General features: G+C 58.7%; 1 protein-coding gene across 4 annotated transcripts in view; it reads left to right on the top strand.

Annotated features, from left to right (window-relative positions):
• Positions 1-22,179, top strand: part of CELF5 (CUGBP Elav-like family member 5) — a 49,017-nt gene that overhangs the window by 18,258 nt on the left and 8,580 nt on the right. For 3 of the 4 annotated variants that reach the window (XM_039247616.1, XM_039247614.1, XM_039247617.1), the window contains exons 2-8: positions 2,665-2,747; positions 14,353-14,404; positions 16,233-16,361; positions 18,048-18,127; positions 20,321-20,467; positions 21,063-21,204; positions 21,294-21,440. In XM_039247616.1, the coding sequence (XP_039103547.1) occupies positions 2,665-2,747; positions 14,353-14,404; positions 16,233-16,361; positions 18,048-18,127; positions 20,321-20,467; positions 21,063-21,204; positions 21,294-21,440 (780 nt within the window). The remainder of the gene's footprint in view (positions 1-2,664; positions 2,748-14,352; positions 14,405-16,232; positions 16,362-18,047; positions 18,128-20,320; positions 20,468-21,062; positions 21,205-21,293; positions 21,441-22,179) is intronic. The other variant, XM_039247615.1, reaches the window with a different exon arrangement.

Here is a 22,179-nt window from a genome sequence, read left to right as displayed (position 1 = left end):
CATAAGAGGGGGAGGGGCAGAGAGAGTGGGAGACACAGAATCCAACACAGGCTCTGGGCTCTGAGCTGTTGGCACAGAGTGAGACATGGGGCTTGAACTCAGAGCTGTGAGAACATGACCTGAGCCAAAGTCAGATGCTCAACCGAATGAGCCACCCGGGTGCCCCAAGCGGGAGGGGGGGGATGTTTTTAATATATATCCATTACAATTTTTATTGTGGTAAAATACACATAACATTAAATTCACCATCTTAACCATTTCTAAGTGCACAGCTCAGTGGCATCACAGTGTTGGGTAACTATGCCCTGCATCCATCTCTAGAATTTCTCAATTTCCCATATTGAAACTGATTCCATGAAGCACTGACTCCGCACCCCCGCCCCACCCCCGGCTCCCACCATCTATTCTGTCTCTGTGGATGGGACTCCTCCAGGGGTCCCCGGTGAGTGGGGTCATGCAGGACGTGTCTTTCTGTATCTGGCTTATTACACTATGTATAGCATCCTTCAAGGTTCATCCACGTTGTAAGGGGGGGGGGTCAGAATTCCTCACTTTTTAGGTCAGAAGAATGTTCCAGTGTGTGGATGGACCGCATTGTGTTTACCCATTCATCTGCTGATGGGCACTTGGGTTGTGCCGCCTTTTGACCATTGTGAACAATGGCTGCCACGAATATGTGTAACACCTGTTTGAAATACCTGTTCGAGTCCCTGTTTTCAATTCTTTTGAGTATAGACGCAGACGTGGAGTTGCTGGATCATACGATAATGCTATGTTTAACTTTTTTGAGGAACCGCCAAACTGTTTTTCATGGGGGCTGCACCATTGTACGTTCTCACCGCAAATGTTTTTTAAATGTTGGAAAGCCCGCCTCCCCAGGGCTCCAGGGGACCTCCCCGGCCTGTGGACCCCCCCCCCCCCGCCCCAGCCGGCCCAGCCTGTGGGAATGCCAGTGTGCTGAGCGCGTCCCAGAAGGAAGGACGCGGCTTTAAGGAGCTCCTGCCTGGAGCAAACCTGGGCACCACGGAGCTGTTCCCGGGGCTCCGCACAGGGGCCTAGGGGAGATGGGGAGGCAGAGAGGTTACGGGGGGGGGCGGTGGGGGCATCCGTTAGAGGCAAGGCCCAGGTCTGGGGCCCAGTCCCCTGGGTCCATCTCAGGGGACCTGACACCTGCCTGCATCCCACACCCCGCCTCAGACAAACATCTTTTAAAATACCTTTGATCTATCTCCTCAGTCTTCCTCTGGGGGCTTCTCTCCGTCTCTCTCGAGGTCTCTCGTCTCTGCAGTTCTCACGCCTCGCACCCTGGCTCCCCAGCCTCACCCCGCCCAAGACGTCGTCCAACCAATCACACCCTCGCTCCGGATCACTTCAGGGCGGGCCCGCCCCTTTCCGCTCCTGATTGGCTCTGCCCTCGTCCGCTTCGCCACGCCCGCTCTAGCTCCGCCCCGCCCTTCTAGCTCCGCCCCCGCCCCTTCTAGCTCCGCCCCCGCCCCTTGACCCATCCTTCCACACTGGCGCGCGTTCCCTCGGATGGGGGAAACTGAGGCCCGGAGAAGGGCGGCGCCCGGTCCAAGGCCACGAGCATGTCCGTAGCAGAGCCCCGTGCTCCTCACCCCAGTCCTGGAGTACCTGCTGCACAGGTGCATCCGCACCCTCCTCCCCGGGCGGCCGCCGCCTGGCTCCGCACCCCGGCCTCCCCCGGCGCTCTCCGGCTCCTCGCCCAGCGTCAGCCACGGATTTCATTAACAGCCGGTCCCTCTCCCCTCCCCCATCTCACCGTGTGTGGGGGTGCTGAACCACTGTTATTGTCCCCCCAAAAAACACGTTGGCTCCAGTGTCCTCTGTTTATTTTTAATTTGTCGTAAAAAAGAACATAAAATCTACCGTTGTAACCAATTTTTCCTCCTTCTCCAATTTTTTTTAAATTTTTTTAAAATTTATTTCTAGGAGAGAGAGAGAGAGCGACAGCGTGAGCAGGGGAGGGTCAGAGAGAGAGGGAGTCACAGACCGAAGCAGGCTCCAGGCTCCGAGCTGGCAGTCAGCACAGAGCCCGACGCGGGGCCCGAACCCACGAACCGCGAGATCATGACCTAAGCGAAAGTCGGACGCTCAACCGACTAAGCCACCCAGGCGCCCCACCTTTTCCAATTTTTTAACTGTGATAAAATACAATTAAATTCACCACCGTAACCATTTCTAAGCGCACAGCTCAGCGGCACTCTGTCTGTCGTGCAGCCGCCCCCACCATCCATCCATCTCTAGAACCTTCCATCTCCCCAAACTGAGACTCTGTCCCCATGAAGCACGGACTCCCCGCCCCTGCCCACCCCCGGCTCCCACCATCTACTCTCTGTCGCTGCGGACGGGACTCCTCTGGGGACCCCTTGGGAGTGGGTCACGCAGGACGTGTCCTTCTGTGTCTGGCTTCTGTCACTGCGCACAGCGTCCTCCGGGCCCGTCCACACCGTGGCAGGTGGCGGGACGTCTAACTCTCAGGCTGAACGATATTCCAGCGTGTGGATGGACCCCATTGTGTTTATCCATTTATCCATCGATGACACTTGACTCGCTTCCACCTTTTGGCCGTTGGGATTATGCTGCTGTGAACTTGGGTGTGCAACCTCCTTTTCTCTTAACGCTCCCCATTTTTCTCCTTTCCAGGCTGTGCCTTTCTCACCTACTGTGCCAGGGACTCCGCCATCAAAGCTCAGACTGCCCTGCACGAACAGAAGACCTTGCCCGGGGTGAGTCCGGGTGCTGTCCGGGGAGTGGGGATGGAGGGGACGCTCTGGGATCAGAGCTCCTGGGATCAGCGGTGAAGCCCGAGTGCCTCTGGACTCAGAAAAAGGGATAAGGTGCAGAGGGACAGAAATGCTCAGACAGAGCATTTATTGAGTGCCTACTGCATGCCATGCTCCATACTTCACACCAGAGTGGTCGTGTGTTGCCTACTGCGCAAAGCCTGGCCCCGCGTGCAAGTGTCATTGTGTGGAGACCTGAAGGATGAGGAAGCACTAGCAGAGAGAGGGGACAGCACGTGCAAAAGCCTTGAGGCAGGACTGTGCCTGACACGTTGGAGGAACAGCAAGGGGGCCTGTGCAGCGGGAGCAGAGGGCGGAGGGGGAGAGAGGGAGGCGGGGAGGGCAGAGAGGGGACAGGGCAAGTCCTACAGGGCCTTAAGGGCCCCCAGGAGGAGCTTACACTCTGCCTGCTTCTCACGATGAAAAGGAAAGGGATTTTCTTATCCCTCATCCTTAAGGAGCAAATAGAGCTACAGCCCCTTGATGTAGGAGCTGTTTGGCAGTTTTCCGTTCCCAGGGGAGGCTGGTCCAGGCTCATCTCCGCCGGCTCTCCCTCGTTAGCCCTGCCTTCTTGGGCTGGGCAGGAAGCCCTGTCCCCAGTGAAGGGAGGGTGGTCCTCTGAGCCACCCGAGACCAGTCCCCAGGCAGTCCATCCTCATGGAAGTCGAAGGGACCACAGTGAGATCCGTGGCATCCCCCGAGTGCTGGGGGGCTCACCCTTCCTCCTGGGATTCTCAGGGACTCTTCAGCATCAAGGGCATGTGGGGGCTGCTGCGGGGGGTGGCATCTGCAGACAAATGCTGGGAACTTGGGCACAACATGGCTGACTGGGTATACCTGCCGGGAACATGACATCATGGGCTGACTTGAGCCTGAACAAGCACCAAAAATGGCCCAGGAGTGGCCTCAACCTCACAGCCAAGAACAAAGTGCCCCTTTCTGGGGGGAGACAGGAGTGGTGGAGGCGATTGGCGGCTGCATCAGTGTGCTCCTTGCTCAGCTCCAAGCAGTCCTTGCTGAGTATCAGTGAGCCAGTGACTTAACCTCTCTGATCTTCAGCACTGGAAGAGTATTACAGGGTGGAGGGGAGGGAGGAAACTGTAAAGAAGGTGGTCATGGAAGGCTTCATGGAGGAGGTGACATCCAAGAAGAGGATTCACAGTTCTTGGTCCCTTGGACCTTCTGCCATCACCTCCCCAAGCCAGCTGACAACTGGAGGGCGGGTGTGTCCGTACAGGCTGGCACCCAGGGCACAGTGGGGTCCTGTGGGCCACGTTAGTTATGTCCTGCGGCCTAACAATTATTCCACAACCTGCTGGCTTCAAACAGCCAGCGTTAGTGGTCTCAGTGGCCCTGGAATTAGGGAACAAGTTTGCCACAAGGTCCCGGCTCGGAGTCTCTCCTGACTGTGGCTCAGGGATCCGCCTCTGTGCTGGCCTCTGGAGTGGCGTGGACAAGGGGCCTCAGGTCCTTTCCAGAAGGACATCTTGAGCAGCCTCACAGCATGGCGGCCGGTGCCCCCCTCTGCCTCCCCGGGCACACAGAGGGCACCGCCACATGCCTCGGCTCAGCCACATACTGTCTGCCACACTCTCTTTGGCAGGAACCCCCGGGGGAATTGGGCACTTGGAAGAAGAAAGTGATTTCGTAGTGGATTTTTCCAAGGTCGAGCAGCCAGCAAACAGCGGGATGGGGGCCTGACCGCAGACCCCGTGTGGGCGCCCAGCCCTCCCATGTCCCGTGGGCCGTGTCTTGGCGTGTGGCATCAGGCTCTGGCTGGGAGCTCTGAACCCTCTGTCCGGAGAAATCCATACCCACCTGGAGATCTGCTAACATTGCCAGCAGTGCCCCCAGCTCAGTCCTTCTTAGCTTTCCTCTGCCCCCATTTTCCTGCTGGCATCACTGAGACCGAAAGCCAGCCTCCCTTTCCACTGCCCGAGGCCCTGGGAGCCTGGACACGAGCAACTTCTGCGTTGGGGGCCAAAGCTGGGCTCTGGGCTCCATCAGCAGCCGAGAGGGAAGCCAGAAGGTGGGGGCCTCTCTCTAGAGTGGGGGCCCCTTGGGTCCTCAGCACCCTTGGTCCATTCAACAGACATTTACTGAGTCCCTGATGTACGGCAGGGACAGGAACGGGGTACAGACAAAGCACGAACAGATAACCCAGTGCAAGGACTCTCGGTGGTGAGGGCCACACGGGCCGGGGGCGGGGGGCGTTCGGAGTGATTTTCAGACTCGGGATGGGGGTTCTGTTCAGACAGGGGCTCGGGGACACTTCTCTGAACATCAGGGGCTGGAGGGGCAGCAGGGAGCTGTGGTTGTCTGAGCGGCTCAGGCAGGGACAGCGGAGGGGGAGGCGGGGGGTTCGGGGTGCTTTTGGAGCAAGGCTTTCGGGCAGGAGTGAGTTGGGGGGGCAGGTTAGTGACCTGGGGCTGCTGTAACAAAGCACCATGCACCAGGGGGCCTAAAGTGACAGAAATTTATGCTCTGACACTTCGGGGGCCAGAAGTCTGAGAGCGAGGTGGCAGGAGGGCCACACAGGCGGGGTGGGGGTGGGGGTGGGGGGGACTCTGCTCCATGCCTCTCCAGCTCCTGGTGGCGACTGACTGCCGTCACGGCCATTCTCCAGCTTGCGGACGCCTCCCCCCAACCCCTCCCTCTGTGGCCACATGTCCCCCCTCATGTCTATACCTCTCCCCTCTCCCTGCGCCTTTCTCTTATACGGACACCTGGCGATGGGTCTGGGGCTCACCCTAAATCCAGGGTGAACCTCATCTCCAGATCCATGACTTAATTACATCTGTAAGGACGCCTTTTCCAAATGAGGTCGCATTCGCAGGTTCCGGGGGGTTAGGACTTGGGCGTATTTCAGGGGAGCCCCGTTCAGCCCACCATAAGGGGCGAGCACAAAATGAGTAGCGGGGGGTGCGCTGGCCGGGGCAGCCCTGTGGCGGTTTGGGGGTGGGGGGAGCCGGGACTGCACTGGTGACTTCGTGGGGGCAAACAAGGTGGCCTCTGGAGGAGGGGGCATTTGAGCCGTGTCTGGAGAGACGAGGAAGACTGTGGCAGATGGAGAGGGGGTGGCATGGGGACGGAGCGTGCCGGCCTGGGGGGCAGGAATGTGCCAGGCGTGTTGCTGAGTGTGGGAAACACACCGGAGGCTCCACTGTCTAACGGAGGAGTTTATGTTAGGTCAGGGGAGGGGTCTCAACCCCGGGGGGCAGTTCTGCCCATGGGACCCTGGGTGACGTCTGGGGACACTTGTGATTGTCATGACTGGGAGATGCTACTGACATCCAGTGATCAGGAGAATAAGGAGCAGCGAATGTTCCAGAACAGTGCTAATTGATATATAACACAAGCCACATTTAGCATCTACATCTATCTAGGAGGGGGCGTCCACGTGGCTCAGTCAGTTCAGTGTCTGACTCTTGATTTCGGCTCAGGTTGTGATCTCGCGGTTTGTGGGTTCAAGCCCCATGTTGGGCTCCCCACTGAGCATGGAGCCTGCTTGGGATTCTCTCTCTCTTTCTCTCTCTCTGCCCTTCCCACCCAAATAAAATAAATTTGGGGGCACCTGACCAGCTTAGTCAGTTAAGCATCTGACTTTGGCTCAGGTCATGATCTTGCAGCTCTGCATCAGGCTCTGTGCTGACAGCTCAGAGTCTAGAGCCTGCTTCAGATTCTGTCTTTCTCTCTCTCTCTCAAAAATAAACATTAAAATAATTTTTAAATACATTTTTCTAGGAGGAACATTTAAAAATTAATGAGAGGTGAATTTAATTTGAATACTATATTTCATCTTAACCCAACACCTCTTGAAATATAATTTCAGCAAGTGGGCAGTATACTTAATGCGATGGTTCACATTTTTCCGCCGTGGGGGTCTAACATCGGCTGTGTGAGCTGTGTCTCCTAGTCCACCTCCAGCTGGTTGATCAGTGGGGACCGTGTCTACTGTTTGCATTTCCATAAACCTGACAATTGGAAAAATAGGTTCACCTACCCCAGTTGCTCTGAACAGACCTAAAAGATTTTCCAAGAATGAAATCAGTAATCCATTTTTAGATTTAAGTTTATATTTACTTTACCTATAACTAAGCAACGTTTTAAATTCTGTCCCTCGGTCACACAAGCCACCTATCAAGTGCTCAATGGCCATATGTGGCCGGTGGCTGCCATATTGGACAGGATTGGTGGAAAATGTTCTAGGCGAAAGGTCAGCAAATGTCTTCTGTAAAGGATCAGAGAGTGAATATTTTTGGCCTTGGGGGTCATAGGGCCTCTGTTGAATCACATAAAAACACATACACACACAGACAATACATAAATGAAAGAGTATGACTGTGTCAATAAAACTTTATTTACAAAAACAGAGGACCAGAACAGAGTTGGCGGATCTTCATTCTAGATCATTGCGGTCCAGTAAAAATGTCCACAGTGGTGGAAATGTTCTGTCTGTGCTGTCCAGTTTGGCTGCCACTAGCTTCGTGTGGCTATTGAGCCTTTGAAATGTGGCATATGTGACTTAGGAACAGAATTTATAATGTTATTTAATTTTAATACATTTAAATTTAAACTTAAACCACTACAGGGGCACCTGGATGGCTCAGTCGGTTAAGCGTCTGACTTCAGCTCAGGTCTTGTTCTTATAGTTCATGGGTTCGAGCCCCGCGTCGGGCTCTGTGCTGACAGCTCGGAGCCTGGAACATGCTTCAGATTCCATCTCTCCCTCTCTCTCTGCCCCTCCCCCCCTCATGCTCAGTCTCTCTCTCTTAAAAATAAATAAACGTTAAAAAAATTTTTTAAACTTAAACCACTACATGTGAGTACTGGCTACCACACTGGCCAGCTCAAGTCTAGAATTTTTTTTTAATGTATTTATTTTTGAGAGAAAAAGTGAGCACAAGGTGGGGAGGGCAGAGAGAGAGAGAGAGAGACACAGAATCTGAAGCAGGTTCCAGGCTCCGAGCTATCAGCACAGAGCCTGATGCAGGGCCCGAACTCACAAACTAAGAGATCATGACCTGAGCTGAAGTCAGACACTAACCAAATGAGCCACCCAAGCGCCCCTAGAATGTTCTAGATCAGGAGATAATTACTGTGTTAGATAGCAGATGTAGAATGATCTAGACTGGGGGCCACCTCCTGTATTGGAGACTTCAGATTTAGAATGTCCTAAGCTAGGAGTCAGCCACTGTTTTGAATAGCACGGACCTAGAATGTTCTAGACCAAGGTTCAGCCACCAGGTTAGACAGGGCAGACCTAGAATGTTCTAGACCCAGGAACATGATGCAATGTCATCATGTGTCTCAACTGTGGAGTCCGGGGTCTCATTTTTGATACCAGCTCATGGTTGAGGGGAGGAGAAGGGGGAGTCTCTAGTAGCACCCAGCACCCAGCACCCAGCACGTCCCCACGCCCAAGCCTCTCTTCCTGTCGGAGGAGTCAACATCCTGACTTTTATGGTGACCGACACCTGCTCTTCTTCATGTTCTTCACGCTTATAAATATTCTCTCTAAAGGACTGGGCAACTTTTCCCCAGATTGCTTTTTACCTAAGAGGAATGGAATCATGTTATATGTAGCGTTTACCACCTGCATCTTTTCCCACTTACTGTGCTTCTGATTTGAGACCCAGCATCACCTGTCGGCCTGGACAGGCGCCTCAGTGGCTGTTGCTTTTTCGTCGCCGTGTAGTCTTCCGCAGCGTCGACACACAATTCCTTTGTCATTCTCTTCTTGGTGGTTCATTACAAACTGGACAGATCGCTACATTCGACAGAGGTTGACAGAAATGCACCACGTTTCCTTTGGGCGCAGACTCAGGAGTCCTGACCCCCGAGTGTGTGCGCCTGCGGCTTCTGGGGCTGACACCCACCCCCAGGCAAAGAAGGGGGGTGACTTGCGGGTGGGCCTCCCTCCCCCAGGGCAGTGCTCTCAGCAGCCCTTCCAGAACCAGAGCTGGGGCCTCGGCGGCAGATTGCAGGAAGAGTGAGGGGGGCTGCTGGGGCGGGAGGCACCCCTGCCTGTTGTCAGCCGCATCTGAGCACGGATGTCTGACCCCCCTCCGGGCGCCTCTGCCAGGAGCCGGAGCGCAGCCCACGCGGTTCGCCCGGAGCTGGAAGAGCCCGCCCCGCCGGCTCACGTGCCTGCACACACAGCCAGGGAGTCCGGGCGCCGCAGGGGGTCATGGCCAAGGCCGAGACGGCCGTCTTCTCTCACGTCCCCCGCCTCCCCGGAAAACCCGCGTGCACGCGTGTGGGGAGGGGGGGGGACAGTGTGCAGTGGACACTTCTTATCTCCTCGCAAGCCGGCCCGTGCTGGCTCTGTGCCCCTCCCCCAACTCCGTGACCGCCCAGGCCCCCCTACACGACAGTGGCTTCTGAAGCAGGTTCCAGTTCCGTCTCGCGTGTGACAGCCGTGTCCGTGGGGGAAGCGCTTTAATCAATTCTCAGCATTCCGGAATAGGATCCTAAATTGAATAACGGAAGCCCAGAATAGAACCCGGAATGGACCGCAGGACCCTGGAGCCCACGCTGGGCAGACGCCTCAAATGGCCGCTGACGTTCTTTGTTGGGCCGTCCAACCCCAGGACGGGGCTCCTGGACATGGAGCCGGGCGCCAAGGGGACAGCAGGTCCAGCGGGGTCTCTCGGGGGCCGTGCCGTTAGAGGCGGTGCCATCTCTTTCTTCATGAAGGTCTTGAGGGCCAAAGGACACCCCAGATCTGCCGGCTGCCCTGCTGTGCTTTTGTGCACCCTGGGAAGGGGTAGGTTTGTCCGTCTGCCTGCGGGTCCCCCCCTTTTGTGCGCCCTGGGAAGGGGTAGGTTTGGCCGTCTGCCCGCGGGTCCCTCCAGCAGACCCCTCCTGAACCCCCTTCTACGCACACGGGCTTTCGGAGATAACCCCCCTTCCACAAGACCCAGGCCCACATCCCCTGACTTGGCTCAGAGCCAAGCCAAGCCTGAGAAGGCACAAGGGGCCCCAAGGTGGTTTGACCTCCCCAGGCCTCAGTTTCCTCACTTGTGAAATGGGACTGCAGAGTGTTCTGAGGGCCGTGCGAGGGGACACCTGCCAGCTGCCGAGCCTGGAGTCTGGCAAATCCACGATAATGAACAAACGAAGGGTTGCAGGCAAGTCAAGCCTGCGGGACTCTGGGCCAGTCTCGCCATCTTCCCAAGCCCAGTCTCTCCCCTGCAGCGGGGATGGCGCAGGCGCAGCTGGGCACAAGCCCTTGACTTACTCCCCACACGGGGCGCTGTCCCAGCGCAGGCCCAGCTTGCTCTTTGCCCACGGGAACTGGGTTTCGCTTTCTGCGGAGTCTGGAAACCACGGGTCTTGTCTCATTTCATTTCACTTGCCATTTGTGGGCCCTGGGCCGGGCCTCTGCTGGGGAGGGGGCGCAGAGCCCTTGGTCCCTGTCCCTGGGAAGTCACCCAAGAGGGTGAGTGTGTGTGGGGGAGCATGTACCACAATCAAGGTGATGCCTGGACAAAGCACCCGAAGGAGATGGACTTGGACAGGAAGTCTTCAGGGAGAGGTGGCATTTGAGGGGCCTCTTCACAGTGAGGATGGGGTGCGGAGGGTGAGGTCCAGCCAGCGAGTTCAGTGATGTCCTGGGGGCACAGGAGGAAGGGAGAGGAGGAATGCCAGGATGCTGCTCCCAGGGCAGTAGGGAGCCACAGCAGCACCTAGAGCAGGAGAGAGGCTTGGTCCGGGTGTTTGACAGAGGCTGGCCTGGGACCCCAGTGGGAGAAGGGGGGGCTGTATTAGCGGCTTCGGCACCACCCTGCTTTCTTCTCTTCCACACCCCCCGGAAACAGCCTGGTTGGGGCCTCTCCTGGGCCCCCGCATCTTCTAAAGGACCATCTTAGGGGCCCCAGCCCGACTACCAGAGGCACCTCCTGCGGTCCCTTCCCCAGTGGCCTCAGTTTCCCCATCTGTAAGATACACAGGTCATACACAAGGGACCATGTATGACTTAGTCGAAGTCACCCAGCAAACGCTGGGGGGCAGAGCAAGGCCTGGACCTCAGCTACTTGATGTGTGCCCACCCCGGAGTCACAGACGCCCCGGAGCCCCAGCCCGCAGGACCTTGGCTGGAGGGCGGGCTGGATCCTAAGAGGACCCTTGAGGAAACCCTCAGGAGACCTGGACTCTGCTTCCAACTCTCTCCTCTCCCTTTCTGACTTGCCCATCTGCAAAATGACAATGTTTTCGTCTCATAAAGTTGTTTGGAGATTAAATGAGTCAGGGGATGTAGGGATTCCTCCAGCAGGAGAAACCGTCCCCCCTCCCCAAAAACTCTTACTCATACTTCAAAACCCACTACACATATCCCATCTCCAGTGCAGCCCCAGAATAGCCTTGGGCTCTTCACTGTTCTCTGTCCTAGGGTCTCTGAGCCCTTGATCCCTACCTCTGGCTCAATCCTGACCTCTTAGGTCCCGGAGTGTCTGTATCTGCCTCTGTCTCCCCTCGGCCACTGGGGTCCACCCCGGGGTGGCAAACTTACTCCGCATGGGGCACACGGGGAGTGTTAGGGAATAAATTAAAGGGGGAAGGGAAGGGGCAAGGAAGGGATGAAGCGATGGGGAGCCAGAGAAGGTGGAGGAGGGAGGGAGGGAGGGAGGGCACTAGGCAGAGACCTCGGTGGGACAGATGGAGAGAGGGAGCCGGAAGGAGGTGGGCAGAGCCAGATGGGCGGGCAGGGGCAACAGGAGGGGGGGTGGGGAGACCCAGCTTCCCGCCTCCCCCCCCCCCCCCCCCCGGCACGCCTCCTCCCGGCTCGGGCGGGCGGGCCACGCCGTCAGGGCCCGGCCTCTGGCGGGCGGATCGTCAGCGCCCGCCCGACGCCCGGGCGCCGCCGGGAGCGAGGCGCGGGGCCGGTGCGTGCGTGCGGCGTGTGCGCGCCTGTGCGCCCGGGGCCGGGCGGGCGGCGGCACGTGGGAGCCAGCCTGGCGCGCGTCTCCAGGCCGGTGGGTAAGGCGGGCCGCGGGGGCCGGGCGGCCGGGCCTCGGAGCCTCGGCTTTCGAGTGGGGGACCGGGGAGGAGGGGACGGGCTGCCCGCCTGGCTTCTCGGGACCAGACCCAGACCCCCTGCCCCGCGCCAAGCTGACCCAGGAGGGGGAAGGGGCCTCCCGGGAGGCGGAAGGTCCCAGGCTCCGCAACCAGGCTGGAGCGGGGGGTGGGGGAGACGGAGCGCAGGTACCCAGGCCGCGAGAATGGGGCGGGGGGTGGAGGGTGCGGGGATGGGGACAGGTTCCCTCCCCGTGGCCGCCCCTCCCTCGCTCCCTCCCTGTGCTCATCCATCTCCAGAAGATTATATTTAAATATCTCTTTTGTGCGAGGCAGGAGCTGGGCTCGCCCCTAAGAGGCGGTTTCCATGGCAACAACAATTGCCAGCTTCCGTGGGGTGAATCGGCGTTGCCATGGCAACCCCATCCTCATCTGCCCAAGGTGCTGGGGGGGGGGAGGAGGTGAGGGCCAGCGGAGGCGGGGGGGTGGGGTGGCGGTGAACAGGAGGCCGGAGCTCAGGTGCCCCCTGCTCCCCACCTCCTTTCACGACCTCAGTCTGCCCCCAGCCCAGAAACCGGTCCCATCTGGTTGAAAAAAATCTCCCCTCCTGCCTCTAGCTAGCTGGGTGTGGTACCCAGGTGAGAGGGCCCCGGGTGTGTGTGTGTGTGTGTGTGTGTGTGTGTGCGCGCGCGCGCGCGCGCGCGCATGATGGGGGGAGGGAGACATGCTTTGGCCTTTCCCAGGTGGTCAGGGTCCCTCTGACGATATGGCTGGGTGGGTGGCGGGACCTGAGGAGCTGGAAGGCCTCTCTGCTTCTGGGCCTCCCGAGACTGAGTTCAAATTGAGGCAGCGCATGAGCTCAGAATGGGGAGGGGCTCAGAGAGGGTAGGGAAGCTGGAGAGGGGGAGGGGCGTAGGGATGAGGGTGCACAGTGAGGGAGGGGACTCAGATGGGGGGCAGTTCAGGGTCTGAGAGAAGGGGAAGGAGATCTGGGGGTTCATAGTTGGAGAGGGCTCTCTACTCATGGGACTGGGTAGAAAGATCCTTAGAGTTGAAGTCTAGGAAGGCTTAGTGCCTTGACTCACTCACCGTGACCTTGGATAGATAACTACTCCCAGCCATGGTTTTGACATCTGTAAAGCCTGGTGAAAGCTGGGGCTCGCTGGGAAGCTGCACAGGGACCAGAGAGGTGGCGTTCATCAAGCACCTTCTCCGAATGGCCACGGGGAGTGTCTGACCTTGGAGGGGGTCTGGGGTCCAACCCAGGCCCGGTGCAGAGGCACTGCGTGCCCTTCTTAGCTGTTGGGTGTTGGCCATCTCCTTCCGGTCAGTTCAGTTCGGCAAGTTTCTCCGATTCTCCCTGCCTGCATGAGAAAGCAAGACACAGACACTCCCTGTCCCCAAAGCAGAAGGAGGAAGAAACCCAGAGGGGTGGAAGGGCTGCCTACGTGGGGCTTTCAATCGGGGTTTTGAAGGATGAGTAGGAGTTCACCAGAGATACCAGGCTCAGAGGAGGATTCCGTCCTCAGATGAGTGGAGAAGCAAATGTCACCCACTTCCCACATCGCTTGAGTTTGTTCTCAAATAGCCACATTAGCTCCTACCCATGGCAGGGTAAGTTTGGGGGTGGGGATCACAGGAGGATTTCTTCCACTGAATATCATTTTCAGTGCTGAAGGCTGGGGACAGGAGTGTCCAGAACACTGAGTCCACATTGAAAGCTGGCCCATTCAGGTATGACAGTCCTCCCACCCGAGGCTCAGAGAACTGACTAAAAGTAGTTGCCTTGGTATCAGTCAGCTAGTGCTCGGTAACAAACCAACTCAACCAGTTCATTTGTTCGTGATTCCACGAGTTAGTGAGCACAGGCGGGGCTCAGCTGGGTGGTTCTTCTGCTAGTCTCTCCTGGGGTCCTTCATGCCGTGGCGGCCAGTCAGGGCTTGCCGGGGCCAGCTGGGAGAGGACAGCCTCACCCCCACAGGCTGTGTGTCAGGGCCTCTCCGTGCTTGGGGCCCCCTGTCCTCCTGTCCCGCCTCGGCTTGTCCACCTGGCGATGTGCAGTTTCCAAAAGAGGAAGCTGTAAAGTCTCTCAAGGCCGGAGCTCAGAACTCCCGCTTCTTCCCTTCCACTCCACTCCACTCGCCAGAGCAAGTCACAAGGTCAAGTCCAGATGCAGAGGGTGGGGAAATAGACTCCAGTCGTTGGTGAGAGAAACCACAAGGTCACATCACATACGGGACCAGAGGAGTTGGGCATCTTGGCAAAGAACATACTACACTTGGGAAGGCAAGGAGGCCTCTTGCAGCAAGGGATATTGTTACTGGGTTCTGAAGGTAAAGTAAGAGTTTTCCAGACAGCATGAGCGAAGCCCAGTACATGGGACTGTGTGTCATTCAGTTTGGCTGGTTTGCTGCTGGAAGCTGGTGGGATGCTGAGAGGTGGGCAGAGTGCCTGGCGGAGCTCAGACATAGCCTCCAGCCATGATGCCGCCCGGCCAGCCTTGACCTCCACCTCCCCTCTCTCTCCACAGATGGCGCGGCCGATCCAGGTGAAGCCTGCGGACAGTGAAAGCCGCGGAGGTAGTTGTCATCTCTCCGTGGCTACCAGGCTGGGGGCTGGCAGAGGAACCAGGGAAGGAGGGGAATCTCTGATCAGAAGGATGTAGCAGTCACCTCTCTGCTCACACACCTAATGGTGGGGGTGGAGGCAGAGTCCCCTGGCTCGGGTAGGAGAGCAGGGGGGCTCTGTCCTCTCTTCCCAACCACAGCGCCACCAGCCCAGGAGTCAGGAGTGGGGGGTCTGGCCAGGCCCAGCTGCTGACCCCTAGAGCTTGAAATACACCACTCCCCGTAGGGTGCCATAATGGGGGCCTTCTGAGGCACAGGGGACGGGATCCCTGAAGGGGTCCCCGAGGGGAGTTGCTGTGTGTGTGTGTGTGTGTGTGTGTGTGTGCGCGCGTGTGTGTGTGTGAAAGAGAGAGCATGCATTCCTTGGCGTGCCTGTGTACAGACGCGTGTGAGCGCGTGCACACATGCATGTGTGGATGCGGTGGGGGGCCTGCTTGCGTGGCCTGTGCGTGGGCGTGTGCGTCCCAGCGCGTGTGCTTCCCAGCGCGTGTGCTTGACGGCTCCCGGCTGGGCGGGCGGGTGTGCGGGCTGCGGGTCGGGACCATGTTGGGGACCCGCGTTGGGGCTCAGATGCCCCAGTGGCACCCAAGCCTAGTCATTCTTAGGGATTTTCCTGCCCCCTCCCCATCTCGGGTGGACTGGGGCTGAGGGGGAGCAGCCAGCCCTGGGGGTGGCGTGGGGAGCAGGGCGGTTGGGCCCGCTGTGTGTGCTACAGCCCGTCGGGGGCGCCCGTGTGCACACCCCCCTACCTGGCTGCTCGCGTAGAGAGGGGTCTGCGCATGCCCGTCCCTTCTCTTCTCTCTCACTTTTAATAATTCTTCCTCTTCTCCTCCCCCTCCCTCCTCCCCCTCCCTCCCCTCCCCCTCTTCCTTCTCTTCTCCCTCATTCTTCTCCTCCTCCTCTTCCTCCCTCTCCTGCTCCTCTGCCTCCTTCTCCCCTTTCTTCTCCTCCGCCTTCTCCTCTTCCCACTAATCCTCCCTTCTCCCCCCTCCTCCTCCTCCCCCTTCCTCTCCCCTTCCTCTCCTTCTTTTCCTTCCGCTTCTCCTTCTTCCTCTCTCTCTGTCTCACCCTCTCTCTCCCTCTCCGTACTTCTTTCTCTCTCCTTCTTCTCTCCTGTCTCTCTGGACTCTGTGTCTCTCTTTGTCTCTCCCTGTCTCTCCCTGGCCCTTTCTCTCTCTCACCTGCTTCTTTCCCGGACTCAGTCTCTCTGCCTGGGCCTCTCCTTCCCGCCCACCCTCATGAGTGACAGCTGCCAGAGAACAGGTTTCCATAGTAACGGCAGCTCACCATCGCGGGCTCCCGACGACAGGGGAGCAGCCCAGGTCCCGGAGGGAGCAGGACTCCGGAGCCTCCCAGGGAGAGGCCGGCCGCCCACCCCCGCCCCGCCAGCCGGGGGCCCCAGCTTCCCGGGCCCCGGGTCCGGGACACCCGTGCCCTCGCCCGCTCGGCGGACACTGCCCGGCTGCGTCTGAGGGCGCAGGGGCCATCGGCGCGCGCCCCCGCCGGGGCACCCTCGGGACCCGGGCCAGGCCAGGCGGCCTCGCGCCAGTGCCGCGTGCGGGCGCGCCCGGGGGCGGGACCAGTGCGGCGGCGGCCCCGGGGCTTGAAGGCGGGACGTTCCGGGGGGGACGGACCCGGGCCGGGAAGCCTGTGGCCACGTCCTCCCACGCGCAGGCCAGGGTCAGCCGCGCTCCCGCCAGGCCCCGCGGCCCGCACTCGGTTGGAGGGACCGAGAAATTTCCGGGAGGCCAGGACTCGACTGAGGGGGTGTCTCCGCCCGCAGGGGACCGGAAGCTGTTTGTGGGGATGCTGAACAAGCAGCAGTCGGAAGAGGACGTGCTGCGGCTGTTCCAGCCCTTTGGGGTCATCGACGAGTGCACCGTGCTCCGCGGGCCTGACGGCAGCAGCAAAGGTGACCGGGGAGACCGGACTGGCCTGGGGGCGAGACTGGGCGCGTAGGTGGGGATGGGACTACGCTGGGCAGCGGGAAGGCGGGGCTGGCTCCTGGGGCGGGGCCGGACCTTGAGGGGGCGGGGCTGGCTCCTGGGGCGGGGCCAGGCACGTGAGGGAACTCCTGAGGCGGGACCAGGCACGTGGGAGGGCGGGGTTGGCCCTGGGGGCGGGGCAGAGCACTTGAGGGGCGGGACTGAGCTCTGGCGAGGGGAGGGAGGGGGAGGGGTCAAGCACGTGGGAGGGCGGTGTTCGCTCCTGCGGCAGGGCCAGACACGTGAGAGGGCGGGCTCGTTTCCTGGGGGGTGGGGCCAGGCACTGGAGAAGGCGGGATTGCGTCCTGAGGGCAGGGACAGGCACGTGGGGAGGGGCGGCTGGGGACCGGGGCGGGGCCTGTCACGTCCCACCAGGTCCTAACTGTGTGCCATGTCCCGACACGCTGCCCGTGTCCACCTGGCTCTAGGGGACAGTTTCCTGTGGACTGGCTGCCTGCTCCTGGCTGTACCATCTAGGAAAGACTTTAATGGTCTCCAACGACCTGTGTCCCTGTCTGCCCTTGAGACTGTATGTGACTTTGGACGCCTGCCTCTCAGTCTCTGACTATGCCTGAGTGTCTCAGTGACTGTTTCTGTCTGGGTCTTCATGTGTCTGGTGGTCTTTGTCTGTCTACCTGATTCTACCCGTTTCGTCCCTCTGTCTGGCACCGACTCTCCGCCTGCCTGTCTCTGGCCCTTGCAACTTTTTATTTTCTAGGACTGAATGTGTCCCACGGTCCCTATTTGCTTGGCTCTCTGTCTCTCTCTCTCTTTTTTTTTTTTTTTTTACCTGATATCCATATACTGTAAAATTCCCCTTTTAAAAGTGTACGGTGAAGTGCTTTTCAGTATATTCGAAAACTTGTGCGACCATTGCCACTCTCAAATTCCAGAACATTCCATCGTCCCACCCCACCTGCCTGGCTCTTCCATAGTACTCGCTGTCTGGAATTACGTCTAGTGGTCTCTCCTTATGACTGTGTCTGAATTTACCTGTGTCTGTGGTCCCTGGCTGGCTGGCTGCCCGATTTCTGATTTCGTCCTGTGACTAGCCAGCTGGGTCTGTCGTTTTTTTGGTCCTCATCTCTCTAACTCCGGTGACACGGGCATACCTGTCCGGGTCTGAATGTATCTGTGCCTGGCTGTGCCCACAGTACTGCAGCTCTGTGCCTGTGTCCGAAGGTTTGTCACCGTCACTCTCCATACCTGATCGCAGCACCGGAGCTCATGGTGCCAGAGGCTGGTGGGGGTTCTCGGAGCCCGTGCTCCTCACTTGTTCCAGCGGGCAGGACCTGCCTCCCCTCAGGGCGTCTGTCTGACTGTGCGGGTGACAAATAGCCGTGTGGCTGGCTGGCTTCCCGAGTGAATGGATGGCCGACTGGCTGATGTCGACCTCTGTGGCTGGCTGTGTGCTTGTCTCATTGCCTGACCCTTTACTGTCCAGCTGTCTGTCTGGACACATGAGTGCTTGTCTCTCTGTTCCGACTGTCTGACCTTCTGGCTGCCTGCATCTGACACCGACGGGCCACCCAGGGCTCCGGTCCCCTCTCCTGTGGCCTCTGCCCCCAGAAAGACCCTGTTGCCCCTCACGCGCTCTCCTTCTCTTGGGGCAGGCTGCGCCTTTGTGAAGTTCTCCTCCCACACCGAGGCGCAGGCGGCCATCCATGCTCTGCACGGCAGCCAGACCATGCCGGTGAGTGGGACTGCCCTGCGCTCCGGGGGGGGTGGGACTGCCCTGGGCTCTGGGGGGGGTAGGACTGCCCTGGGCTCTGGGGGGGGGTAGGACTGCCTTGGGCTCTGGGGGGGGTAGGACTGCCTTGGGCTCTGGGGGGGGTAGGACTGCCCAGGGCCCTGGTGGCAGGCATAAGGGGACAGGGACAGAAACTCTCCCTACCGTCCCAGTCATGCTCAGCCTCTGGCTGGTCATCAGTGAGGCACAGGCGGAGAAGGAGGCGCCATCTCTGATGGTGCCGTGGGTGGGTGTATGCATGTGAGTGTGTGATTGTGCCCACGTGGAGCATACGAGGGTGTGAGCATTCAAGTAAGTGTGGGGGTGTGCATGGATGTACTGCTGGTGTGTGGTTGCGTGTGTGATTACACGTGGACTAGCACGCATGTGTCTGTTCACGTGTGTAACAGAGCCTATGTGGGTGTGCACGCATGCCTGTGTATGTGAGTGCATGTGTGTGTGCTGTTAGTGGGTGATTGTTAATGTGTACGTGAGCTGTGTGTGTGTGAGAATATGTATGGATAAGTGTGCATGCTGGCACACATTTATGTGTGTATGAGTGCACTGTATAAGTGTATTGAGTAGGTGTTTTGTGTGAGTTGATTGTGCAGTATGTCTGTGGTTGTGTGCACGTGTGTTTGTACGTGTATATTGAGTGTGTGTGTGTGCACGCGTGCGCACATGTCAGGGGGACGGGGGAACAACTGCATATGTGTGCATCTGCAGGAATGTGAGGGCAAGTGTGTGAGTGTGTGTGGATGGCTGGGCAGGTGTGTGAATATGAGTGTATGTACTTGCACATGTACACGGCATTGTGTGCATCTGAATGTACTGTGTGAGTGCATGTGTGCAATCTTTGTGATATGCATGGCGATGTAAATGCATGCCTGTGTTTGTGAGTGTATGCATGTGGGTGAGTGTGTAACCCTGTGTGGGTGGCATTCGTGTACACGTGTGTGCAAGAGTACGTGAGCCTGCATGGTGAGTATACATGGTGTGTGAGTGTGAGCATGCATAGTGTGTGTGTGTGTGTGTGTGTGTGTGTGTGTGACTGCATGAACATGTGGGAGGATATGTCTGAGCACGCATGGTGAGTGTGTGTGTATGAATGTGTGGTACACATGTGAGTGCACATGCGTGGTGAACATGTGTGTGTGAGAGCGTGTGTAAGTGTGTGGGTGTACAACAGGGTGTCCTGGAGAGGTGAGACCTGACGTGGTTTGGCTTTGTCGAGACCAGAGGGGACCATGTGGGGTGCAGGAAATGACAACACAGATGGGGGGGCAGCAGGGGAGCAGGGGGGCAGCGGGAGGGGCTGCGGTCCTCGGCTGAGGAGCATGGGCGATGTGGAGCCACCGGAAGTTGTGACAGGGGAGGGACGGTCGTTTGGACATGTCCCCAGGGGCCAGGGTGGGGGTGGGCAGGTCAGGCACAGGGAGAGGCTGAGGAAGACCAGCCGGGCTCCGGAGTGGCCCCTGCCCTCTAGGAAGGAGGCGCCAGGAGCCACCATCGCTGTAGATAAATGTCCACATCTGCCAGGGCAGGACGGGCCTTCCAGAACCAACTCTGCTCTCAGCTCGTCTCTAGAATGGGTGTGCCGGGGCGCCTGGGGGGCTCCGTCGGTTAAGCATCTGACTCGATGTCAGCTCAGGTCATATGACCTCAGGGCTTGTGAGTTTGAGCCCCGTGTCAGGCTCTGCACTGACAGCACAGAGCCTGCCTGGGATCCTCTGACCCCCTCTGTCTGCCCTTCCCCCACTCAGTCTCTTTCTCTCTCTCTCTCTCTCTCTCTCTCTCTCTCTGAGGGGGCATGTCACCCTCTCTGATGGCTGGTATCTCACCTGTTCTCAGCTGTGAGTCATAGGTTCCCATCGTTCATCTCCAGCAGTCGGATTCCCCATTTTTGAGAGTGTGGCTGATGGTCGGGTCCTCTACGGGGCCCCAGATCCGACCCCCAGGGCCCGGACACCCCGCCTGTGCGCACAGACGGCTGCATGCCTCTGAGCTGTTCTCGCTGCGGCGGGCTCATGGGTGGGATTGAGAGCTCCTGGCATCTACACTCCTCACCCGAGGGCCTGAGCTGGCGTGGTTCCAGGAACCCAGGGTCCTGGCTACCTCCCTCCTTCTTTCCCTCCCTGCTCGCCGCCACCCCTGCAGGGCGCCTCCTCCAGCCTGGTGGTCAAGTTTGCCGACACGGACAAGGAGCGCACGCTGCGGCGCATGCAGCAGATGGTGGGCCAGCTGGGGATCCTGACGCCGTCCCTCACCCTGCCCTTCAGCCCCTACAGTGCCTACGCCCAGGCTGTGAGTGACCCCGCAGACGCACTCTGTCTCCCAAGGCCACTCTAGCGTTCCGCTCAGTCTCTTCTCCACGTTCTGACAAGGGCCACTGCCTCTCTGCTCCTCTTTCTGTCTCTTGCCCAGTCTATCTGACTCGGGGGCCCATCCTGGGCACGGGTGAGTCCCCAGATCCAGGCTGATTGCGGAGCCCCATCCCCAGCTGAGCCCTCTAGCCATGAACTGAGCTCCAGGCCTGTGCTGAAACCCGACTCTGGACTGACACACCCCCGTGCCTGGCCCCCAAAAGAGCCTCTCAATCCAGGCTGACACCAAACCGAGACCCAACCCTGGCTTAGTTCAGTGTTGGCTGATCCCTGATCCCAGACCAAGCCCAAATTCCTGACTCAGCCCTGATCTGAAGACTGAACCCTAATCCTAGACTGACCCTGGATCCCAGGCTGAGCCTAACTGAGGCCTGAGCCACGAGAGCCAGGCTGACCCCACCCCTCACCCCCTGCCTGCCTGCTGGTTACCTGAGGACCAGGCCTCCCGCAGTGAGTCAGGACCTCAGGGCAGGTGCTACCCCGGCTGTGCACGCTGACTCCCTCTCCACCCCCAGCTCATGCAGCAGCAGACAACGGTCCTGTCCACGTCGGGCAGCTACCTGAGCCCTGGCGTGGCCTTCTCACCCTGCCACATCCAGCAGATCGGCGCCGTCAGCCTTAACGGGCTGCCTGCCACACCTATCGCCCCTGCCTCTGGTGAGAGTCCGCCAGGGGCCTGAGGAGGGGTGGGCGGGGCTGGGCCAGGGCCAGGCTCAGGCTCCCCATGGCGCTCCTCCGCCCTACAGGACTGCACTCGCCCCCGCTGCTTGGCACCACAGCTGTGCCCGGGCTCGTGGCTCCCATCACCAATGGCTTCGCAGGTGTTGTGCCCTTCCCTGGGGGGCATCCCGCCCTAGAGACCGTGTATGCCAATGGCCTTGTGCCCTACCCAGGTAACATGAGTGGTTCCCCCAGGGGCAGGGGGAGCGAGGCTGGGAGGGTGTCTCTGGGACAAGCATGAGTTCCTATGCCATGGTGCCTGGGAAAGAGAGGGGGTCTCAGCTGGACAGATGTGAGTGGTGGGCACAGAGAAGGGGGCTGCAGCAGGGTACACACACACGGGAACTTTATATCCAGACATTTGTGGGTGCAGATTCCAGTTTGGTGGCCCTGGGTGGTTTCTGTGAAGTCTCTGGGTCTCAGTTTGCTCATCTGGGAAATGGGGCAGATAACATCAGACATCTCATGAGGTTGCACTGATAATGCAATCAGTATATAAAATGCTGAACGCCGTCACCAATACTAAGAACAGATCTTAATTATCAATCATTGCTGTTTAGGAAGATGTCAGTAGCCACACTCGTTCGTCCATTCACTCATTCATTCTTTCATCCATTCAGTATTAACCATGCCCTGAGCGAGGCTCAGCCCTGCTTTTGTGAAGCAGAGGCCCCATCTTTCCCTTACGTAGACCACAAGCTCCCAGCACGCATCTGCCAGTATCTTGCTTGGGTGAAGTAAGTCATCTGTGTTCCCACCATTGAGGTGAACTCATTTTTGTTTTGAAATGATTGGAGCTCACAAGGAGTTTCAAGAATAGTACAGAGAGGTCCCTGTACCTCCAAGCCAGTACCCCCACCCCCTGCCATGCTAACATCTTGCGTAACCACAGCACATTGTGGAAACCAGGAG

The sequence above is a fragment of the Hyaena hyaena genome, unplaced genomic scaffold (assembly GCF_003009895.1).
Source record: "Hyaena hyaena isolate Hyena2069 unplaced genomic scaffold, ASM300989v1 scaffold_296, whole genome shotgun sequence".
Lineage (NCBI taxonomy): Eukaryota > Metazoa > Chordata > Mammalia > Carnivora > Hyaenidae > Hyaena > Hyaena hyaena.
Note: the sequence above shows the minus strand (reverse complement) of the source record. Positions and strands in the feature narration are given on the sequence as shown.